Source organism: Dendrobates tinctorius, unplaced genomic scaffold (genome assembly GCF_039654945.1).
Source record: "Dendrobates tinctorius isolate UK_male_01 unplaced genomic scaffold, ASM3965494v1 ptg000151l, whole genome shotgun sequence".
NCBI classification, from domain to species: domain Eukaryota; kingdom Metazoa; phylum Chordata; class Amphibia; order Anura; family Dendrobatidae; genus Dendrobates; species Dendrobates tinctorius.
In genome coordinates this window covers 31412286-31422162 of record NW_027361818.1, presented here as the reverse complement: position 1 = coordinate 31422162, position 9877 = coordinate 31412286, and the positions used below count along the sequence as shown (strand labels likewise).

General features: G+C 48.7%; 1 protein-coding gene across 2 annotated transcripts in view; it reads left to right on the top strand.

Moving 5' to 3' along the window:
- Positions 1–437: 437 nt before the first annotated feature.
- Positions 438–9877, top strand: part of ZNHIT1 (zinc finger HIT-type containing 1) — a 44146-nt gene continuing 34706 nt past the window's right edge. Inside the window, exon 1 of one of the 2 annotated variants that reach the window (XM_073547168.1) lies at positions 438–586. In XM_073547168.1, coding sequence (XP_073403269.1) covers positions 565–586 — 22 coding nt within the window. In that variant the 5' untranslated portion in view covers positions 438–564. Of the gene's footprint in view, positions 587–654; positions 695–9877 lie in introns of those variants that run through there. The other variant, XM_073547167.1, reaches the window with a different exon arrangement.

The following is a 9877-nucleotide window of genomic DNA, read 5'->3' as shown; positions in this document are numbered from 1 at the left end:
AGCGGCCTCCCCAAGTCTCTACCAGTCCCCAGCGGCCTCCACCATTCCCCAATTGCCTCTAGTCTCCATCTGCCTCCAGTCCCCAGCGGCCTCCACCAGTCCCCAGCGGCCTCCACCATTCCCCAATTGCCTCTAGTCTCCATCAGCCTCCAGTCCCCAGCGGCCTCCACCAGTCCCCAGCGGCCTCCACCATTCCCCAATTGCCTCTAGTCTCCATCAGCCTCCAGTCCCCAGCGGCCTCCACCATTCCCCAATTGCCTCTAGTCTCCATCAGCCTCCACCATTTCACACTAGTGTCCAGTCTCCATCAGCCTCCGGCGCAGGCTCTCGAAGTCTGGCAGGACCATGGAGCTCAGCTGCAGGTTCTGTGCGGTGTCTGTTGCCGTCTAGTGGTGAAGCGGCGCACAATCCGCGCTTGTGAATTATGTCTCTGTGGGACGCATGCGCAGTATGCTCTTTTGCCACCATTACATTCTGATTACGCTCTGCTGCAACTCCTGGGCTTCAGTCTTGACGCAGGCGCAGTTCAGTTTGGACCTGGAATCTGGGGAGTAAAGAACCGGCATGCTGGAGAAGAAACTGTCAGGTGAGGCCGGCAGCGGGGAGGGGGGAGAGGACCGACAGCCCCTCCGTGTACCGCGCCCGGGGTGAGAGGGCAAAGCCTGTCACATGACTACTGGTGTATGTGAGAACGGTGTGTGACTGAGAGCGGCGGGCAGCGCCATCTGCTGGACCGGAGTGACATTACTGTGTGATACTGACTGCTGAGCCGTGTATCTAATCCTCTCCTGTGTGATACCGACTGCTGAGCCGTGTATCTAATCCTCTCCTGTGTGATACTGACTGCTGAGCCGTGTATCTAATCCTCTCCTGTGTGATACTGACTGCTGAGCCATGTATCTAATCCTTTCCTGTGTGATACTGACTGCTGAGCCGTGTATCTAATCCTCTCCTGTGTGATACTGACTGCTGAGCCGTGTATCTAATCCTCTCCTGTGTGATACTGACTGCTGAGCCATGTATCTAATCCTTTCCTGTGTGATACTGACTGCTGAGCCGTGTATCTAATCCTATCCTGTGTGATACTGACTGCTGAGCCGTGTATCTAATCCTCTCCTGTGTGATACTGACTGCTGAGCCGTGTATCTAATCCTTTCCTGTGTGATACTGACTGCTGAGCCGTGTATCTAATCCTATCCTGTGTGATACTGACTGCTGAGCCGTGTATCTAATCCTCTCCTGTGTGATACTGACTGCTGAGTCGTGTATCTAACCCTCTCCTGTGTGATACTGACTGCTGAGCCGTGTATCTAATCCTCTCCTGTGTGATACTGACTGCTGAGCCGTGTATCTAATCCTCTCCTGTGTGATACTGTCTGCTGAGCCGTGTATCTAATCCTCTCCTGTGTGATACCGACTGCTGAGCTGTGTATCTAATCCTCTCCTGTGTGATTCTGACTGCTGAGCCGTGTATCTAATCCTCTCCTGTGTGATACTGACTGCTGAGCCGTGTATCTAATCCTCTCCTGTGTGATACTGACTGCTGAGCCATGTATCTAATCCTCTCCTGTGTGATACTGACTGCTGAGCCGTGTATCTAATCCTCTCCTGTGTGATACTGACTGCTGAGCCGTGTATCTCATCCTATCCTGTGTGATACCGTCTGCTGAGCCGTGCATCTAATCCTCTCCTGTGTGATACTGACTGCTGAGCTGTGTATCTAATCCTCTCCTGTATGATACTGTCTGCTCAGCCGTGTATCTAATCCTCTCCTGTGTGATACTGACTGCTGAGCCGTGTATCTAATCCTCTCCTGTGTGATACTGACTGCTGAGCCGTGTATCTAATCCTCTCCTGTGTGATACTGACTGCTGAGCCGTGTATCTAATCCTCTCCTGTGTGATACTGACTGCTGAGCCGTGTATCTAATCCTCTCCTGTGTGATACTGACTGCTGAGCCGTGTATCTAATCCTTTCCTGTGTGATACTGACTGCTGAGCCGTGTATCTAATCCTCTCCTGTGTGATACTGACTGCTGAGCCGTGTATCTAATCCTCTCCTGTGTGATACTGACTGCTGAGCCGTGTATCTAATCCTTTCCTGTGTGATACTGACTGCTGAGCCGTGTATCTAATCCTATCCTGTGTGATACTGACTGCTGAGCCGTGTATCTAATCCTCTCCTGTGTGATACTGACTGCTGAGCCGTGTATCTAATCCTTTCCTGTGTGATACTGACTGCTGAGCCGTGTATCTAATCCTATCCTGTGTGATACTGACTGCTGAGCCGTGTATCTAATCCTCTCCTGTGTGATACTGACTGCTGAGTCGTGTATCTAACCCTCTCCTGTGTGATACTGACTGCTGAGCCGTGTATCTAATCCTCTCCTGTGTGATACTGACTGCTGAGCTGTGTATCTAATCCTCTCCTGTGTGATACTGTCTGCTGAGCCGTGTATCTAATCCTCTCCTGTGTGATACCGACTGCTGAGCTGTGTATCTAATCCTCTCCTGTGTGATTCTGACTGCTGAGCCGTGTATCTAATCCTCTCCTGTGTGATACTGACTGCTGAGCCGTGTATCTAATCCTCTCCTGTGTGATACTGACTGCTGAGCCATGTATCTAATCCTCTCCTGTGTGATACTGACTGCTGAGCCGTGTATCTAATCCTATCCTGTGTGATACTGACTGCTGAGCCGTGTATCTCATCCTATCCTGTGTGATACCGTCTGCTGAGCCGTGCATCTAATCCTCTCCTGTGTGATACTGACTGCTGAGCTGTGTATCTAATCCTCTCCTGTATGATACTGTCTGCTCAGCCGTGTATCTAATCCTCTCCTGTGTGATACTGACTGCTGAGCCGTGTATCTAATCCTCTCCTGTGTGATACTGACTGCTGAGCCGTGTATCTAATCCTCTCCTGTGTGATACTGACTGCTGAGCCGTGTATCTAATCCTATCCTGAGTGATACTGACTGCTGAGCCGTGTATCTAATCCTATCCTCTGTGATACTGACTGCTGAGCCGTGTATCTAATCCTATCCTCTGTGATACTGACTGCTGATCTGTGTATCTAATCCTCTCCTGTGTGATACTGACTACTGAGCCGTGTATCTAATCCTATCCTGTGTGATACTGACTGCTGAGCCGTGTATCTAATCCTTTCCTGTGTGATACTGACTGCTGAGCCGTGTATCTAATCCTCTCCTGTGTGATACTGACTGCTGAGCCGTGTATCTAATCCTCTCCTGTTTCATACTGACTGCTGAGCCGTGTATCTAATCCTCTCCTGTGTGATACTGACTGCTGAGCCGTGTATCTAATCCTCTCCTGTGTGATACTCTCTGCTGAGCCGTGTGTCTAGTCCTCTCCTGTGTCATACTGACTGCTGAGCCGTGTATCTAATCCTATCCTGTGTGATACTGACTGCTGAGCCGTGTATCTAATCCTCTCCTGTGTGATACTGACTGCTGAGCCGTGTATCTAATCCTCTCCTGTGTGATACTGACTGCTGAGCCGTGTATCTAATCCTCTCCTGTGTGATACTCTCTGCTGAGCCGTGTGTCTAGTCCTCTCCTGTGTGATACTGACTGCTGAGCCGTGTATCTAATCCTATCCTGTGTGATACTGACTGCTGAGCCGTGTATCTAATCCTCTCCTGTGTGATACTGACTGCTGAGCCGTGTATCTAATCCTCTCCTGTGTGATACTGACTGCTGAGCCGTGTATCTAATCCTCTCCTGTGTGATACTCTCTGCTGAGCCGTGTATCTAATCCTCTCCTGTGTGATACTGACTGATGAGCAGTGTATCTTATCCTCCCCTGTGTGATACTGTCTGCTGAGCCGTGTATCTAATCCTATCCTGTGTGATACTGTCTGCTGAGCCGTGTATCTAATCCTCTCCTGTGTGAAACTGACTGCTGAGCCGTGTATCTAATCCTCTCCTGTGTGATACTGACTACTGAGCCGTGTATCTAATCCGATACTGTGTGCTGAGCCGTGTATCTAATCCTCTCCTGTATGATACTGACTGCTGAGCCGTGTATCTAATCCTCTCCTGTGTGATACTGACTGCTGAGCCGTGTATCTAATCCTCTCCTGTGTGATACTGACTACTGAGCCGTGTATCTAATCCTATCCTGTGTGATACTGTGTGCTGAGCCGTGTATCTAATCCTCTCCTGTGTGACACTGACTGCTGAGCCGTCTATCTAATCCTATCCTGTGTGATACTGACTGCTGAGCCGTGTATCTAATCCTATCCTGTGTGAAACTGACTGCTGAGCCGTGGATCTAATCCTATCCTGTGTGATACTGTCTGCTGAGCCGTGTATCTAATCCTATCCTGTGTGATACTGACTGCTGAGCCGTGTATCTAATCCTATCCTGTGTGATACTGACTGCTGAGCCGTGTATCTAATCCTATCCTGTGTGATACTGACTGCTGAGCCGTGTATCTAATCCTATCCTGTGTGATACTGTCTGCTGAGCCGTGTATCTAATCCTATCCTGTGTGATACTGACTGCTGAGCCGTGTATCTAATCCTCTCCTGTGTGATACTGACTACTGAGCCGTGTATCTAATCCTCTCCTGTGTGATACTGACTACTGAGCCGTGTATCTAATCGTATCCTGTGTGATACTGACTGCTGAGCCGTGTATCTAATCCTTTCCTGTGTGATACTGACTGCTGAGCCGTGTATCTAATCCTCTCCTGTGTGATACTGACTGCTGAGCCGAGTATCTAATCCTCTCCTGTGTGATACTGACTGCTGAGCCGTGTATCTAATCCTCTCCTGTGTGATACTGACTGCTGAGCCGTGTGTCTAGTCCTCTCCTGTGTGATACTGACTGCTGAGCCGTGTGTCTAGTCCTCTCCTGTGTGATACTGACTGCTGAGCCGTGTATCTAATCCTATCCTGTGTGATACTGACTGCTGAGCCGTGTATCTAATCCTCTCCTGTGTGATACTGACTGCTGAGCTGTGTATCTAATCCTCTCCTTTGTGATACTGACTGCTGAGCCGTGTATCTAATCCTATCCTGTGTGATACTGTGTGCTGAGCCGTGTATCTAATCCTCTCCTGTGTGATACTCTGCCGAGCCGTGTATCTAATCCTCTCCTGTGTGATAATGACTGCTGAGCTGTGTATCTAATCCTATCCTGTGTGATACTGTCTGCTGAGCCGTCTATCTAATCCTCTCCTGTGTGAAACTGTCTGCTGAGCCGTCTATCTAATCCTATCCTGTGTGATACTGTGTGCTGAGCCGTGTATCTAATCCTCTCCTGTGTGACACTGACTGCTGAGCCGTCTATCTAATCCTCTCCTGTGTGATACTGACTGCTGAGCCATGGATCTAATCCTATCCTGTGTGATACTGACTGCTGAGCCGTGTATCTAATCCTCTCCTGTGTGATACTGTCTGCTGAGCCGTGTATCTAATCCTCTCCTGTGTGATACTGACTGCTGAGCCATGGATCTAATCCTATCCTGTGTGTTACTGACTGCTGAGCCGTGGATCTAATCCTATCCTGTGTGATACTGACTGCTGAGCCGTGTATCTAATCCTCTCCTCTGTGATACTGACTGCTGAGCCGTGTATCTAATCCTCTCCTGTGTGATACTGACTGCTGAGCCATGTATCTAATCCTCTCCTGTGTGATACTGACTGCTGAGCCTTGTATCTAATCCTCTCCTGTGTGATACCGACTGCTGAGCTGTGTATCTAATCCTCTCCTGTGTGATACTGACTGCTGAGCCGTGTATCTAATCCTCTCCTGTGTGATACTGACTGCTGAGCTGTGTATCTAATCCTCTCCTGTGTGATACTGACTGCTGAGCCGTGTATGTAATCCTCTCCTGTGTGATACTGACTGCTGAGCCGTGTATCTAATCCTCTCCTGTGTGATACTGACTGCTGAGCCGTGTATCTAATCCTATTCTGTGTGATACTGACTGCTGAGCCGTCTATCTAATCCTCTCCTGTGTGATACTGACTGCTGAGCCGTGTATCTAATCCTATCCTGTGTGAGACTGTCTGCTGAGCCGTGTATCTAATCCTATCCTGTGTGATACTGTCTGCTGAGCCGTGTATCTAATCCTCTCCTGTGTGATACTGACTGCTGAGCCGTGTATCTAATCCTCTCCTGTGTGATACTGACTGCTGAGCCATCTATCTAATCCTATCCTGTGTGATACTGACTGCTGAGCCGTGTATCTAATCCTTTCCTGTGTGATACTGACTGCTGAGCCGTGTATCTAATCCTAACCTGTGTGATACTGACTGCTGAGCCGTGTATCTAATCCTATCCTTTGTGATACTGACTGCTGAGCCGTGTTTCTAATCCTATCCTGTGTGACACTGACTGCTGAGCCGTGTATCTAATCCTCTCCTGTGTGATACTGACTGCTGAGCCGTGTATCTAATCCTTTCCTGTGTGATACTGACTGCTGAGCCGTGTATCTAATCCTCTCCTGTGTGATACTGACTGCTGAGCCGTGTGTCTAGTCCTCTCCTGTGTGATACTGACTGCTGAGCCGTGTATCTAATCCTATCCTGTGTGATACTGACTGCTGAGCCGTGTATCTAATCCTCTCCTGTGTGATAATGACTGCTGAGCTGTGTATCTAATCCTCTCCTGTGTGATACTGACTGCTGAGCCGTGTATCTAATCCTATCCTGTGTGATACTGTGTGCTGAGCCGTGTATCTAATCCTATCCTGTGTGATACTGTGTGCTGAGCCGTGTATCTAATCCTCTCCTGTGTGACACTGACTGCTGAGCCGTCTATCTAATCCTCTCCTGTGTGATACTGGCTGCTGAGCCGTGTATCTAATCCTATCCTGTGTGATACTGACTACTGAGCCGTGTATCTAATCCTATCCTGTGTGATACTGACTGCTGAGCCGTGTATCTAATCCTCTCCTCTGTGATACTGACTGCTGAGCCTTGTATCTAATCCTCTCCTGTGTGATACTGACTGCTGAGCCGTGTATCTAATCCTCTCCTGTGTGATACTGACTGCTGAGCCATGGATCTAATCCTCTCCTGTGTGATACTGACTGCTGAGCCATCTATCTAATCCTCTCCTGTGTGATACTGACTGCTGAGCCGTGTATCTAATCCTATCCTGTGTGATACTGACTGCTGAGCCGTGTATCTAATCCTATCCTGTGTGATACTGACTGCTGAGCCGTGTATCTAATCCTCTCCTCTGTGATACTGACTGCTGAGCCTTGTATCTAATCCTCTCCTGTGTGATACTGACTGCTGAGCCGTGTATCTAATCCTCTCCTGTGTGCTACTGACTGCTGAGCCATATATCTAATCCTATCCTGTGTGATACTGACTGCTGAGCCTTGTATCTAATCCTCTCCTGTGTGATACCGACTGCTGAGCTGTGTATCTAATCCTCTCCTGTGTGATACTGACTGCTGAGCCGTGTATCTAATCCTCTCCTGTGTGATACTGACTGCTGAGCCGTGTATCTAATCCTCTCCTGTGTGATACTGACTGCTGAGCCGTGTATCTAATCCTCTCCTGTGTGATACTGACTGCTGAGCCGTGTATCTAATCCTATCCTGTGTGATACTGACTGCTGAGCCGTGTATCTAATCCTCTCCTCTGTGATACTGACTGCTGAGCCTTGTATCTAATCCTCTCCTGTGTGATACTGACTGCTGAGCCGTGTATCTAATCCTCTCCTGTGTGATACTGACTGCTGAGCCATATATCTAATCCTATCCTGTGTGATACTGACTGCTGAGCCTTGTATCTAATCCTCTCCTGTGTGATACCGACTGCTGAGCTGTGTATCTAATCCTCTCCTGTGTGATACTGACTGCTGAGCCGTGTATCTAATCCTCTCCTGTGTGATACTGACTGCTGAGCCGTGTATCTAATCCTCTCCTGTGTGATACTGACTGCTGAGCCGTGTATCTAATCCTCTCCTGTGTGATACTGACTGCTGAGCCGTGTATCTAATCCTCTCCTGTGTGATACTGACTGCTGAGCCGTGTGTCTAATCCTCTCCTGTGTGATACTGACTGCTGAGCCGTGTATCTAATACAATCCTGTGTGATACTGATTGCTGAGCCGTGTATCTAATCCTCTCCTGTGTGACACTGACTGCTGAGCCGTGTATCTAATCCTATCCTGTGTGTTACTGACTGCTGAGCCGTGTATCTAATCCTCTCCTGTGTGATACTGACTGCTGAGCCGTGTATCTAATCCTCTCCTGTGTGATACTGACTGCTGAGCCGTGTATCTAATCCTCTCCTGTGTGATACTGACTGCTGAGCCGTGTATCTAATCCTCTCGTGTGATACTGTGTGCTGAGCCATGTATCTAATCCTCTCCTGTGTGATACTGACTGCTGAGCTGTGTATTTAATCCTCTCCTGTGTGATACTGACTGCTGAGCCATGTGTCTAGTCCTCTCCTGTGTGATACTGACTGCTGAGCCGTGTATCTAATCCTATCCTGTGTGATACTGTGTGCTGAGCCGTGTATCTAATCCTCTCCTGTGTGATACTGACTGCTGAGCCGTGTATCTAATCCTATCCTGTGTGATACTGTGTGCAGAGCCGTGTATCTAATCCTATCCTGTGTGATACTGTCTGCTGAGCTGTGTATCTAATCCTATCCTGTGTGATACTGACTGCTGAGCCGTGTATCTAATCCTATCCTGTGTGATACTGGCTGCTGAGCCGTGTATCTAATCCTCTCCTATGTGATACTGGCTGCTGAGCCGTGTATCTAATCCTATCCTGTGTGATACTGACTGCTGAGCCATTTATCTAATCCTCTCCTGTGTGATACTGGCTGCTGAGCCGTGTATCTAATCCTCTCCTTTGTGATACTGACTGCTGAGCCTTGTATCTAATCCTCTCCTGTGTGATACTGACTGCTGAGCCGTGTATCTAACCCTATCCTGTGTGATACTGACTGCTGAGCCGTGTATCTAATCCTATCCTGTGTGATACTGACTGCTGAGCCATTTATCTAATCCTCTCCTGTGTGATACTGGCTGCTGAGCCGTGTATCTAATCCTCTCCTTTGTGATACTGACTGCTGAGCCTTGTATCTAATCCTCTCCTGTGTGATACTGACTGCTGAGCCGTGTATCTAACCCTATCCTGTGTGATACTGACTGCTGAGCCGTGTATGTAACCCTCTCCTGTGTGATACTGACTGCTGAGCCGTGTATCTAATCCTTTCCTGTGTGATACTGACTGCTGAGCCGTGTATCTAATCCAATCCTGTGTGACACTGTCTGCTGAGCCGTGTATCTAACCCTCTCCTGTGTGATACTGACTGCTGAGCCGTGTATCTAATCCTATCCTGTGTGATACTGACTGCTGAGCCGTGTATCTAATCCTATCCTGTGTGATACTGTCTGCTGAGCCGTGTATCTAACCCTCTCCTGTGTGATACTGACTGCTGAGCCGTGTATCTAATCCTCTCCTGTGTGAAACTGACTGCTGAGCCGTGTATCTAATCCTCTCCTGTGTGATACTGACTACTGAGCCGTGTATCTAATCCTATCCTGTGTGATACTGTGTGCTGAGCCGTGTATCTAATCCTCTCCTGTGTGATACTCTGCTGAGCCGTGTATCTAATCCTCTCCTGTGTGATACTGTCTGCTGAGCCATGTATCTAATCCTCCCCTGTGAAACTGACTGCTGAGCCGTGTATCTAATCCTATCCTGTGTGATACTGACTACTGAGCCGTGTATCTAATCCTATCCTGTGTGATACTGACTGCTGAGCCGTGTATCTAATCCTCTCCTGTGTGATACTGACTGCTGAGCCGTGTATCTAATCCTCTCCTGTGTGATACTGACTGCTGAGCTGTGTATCTAATCCTCTCCTGTG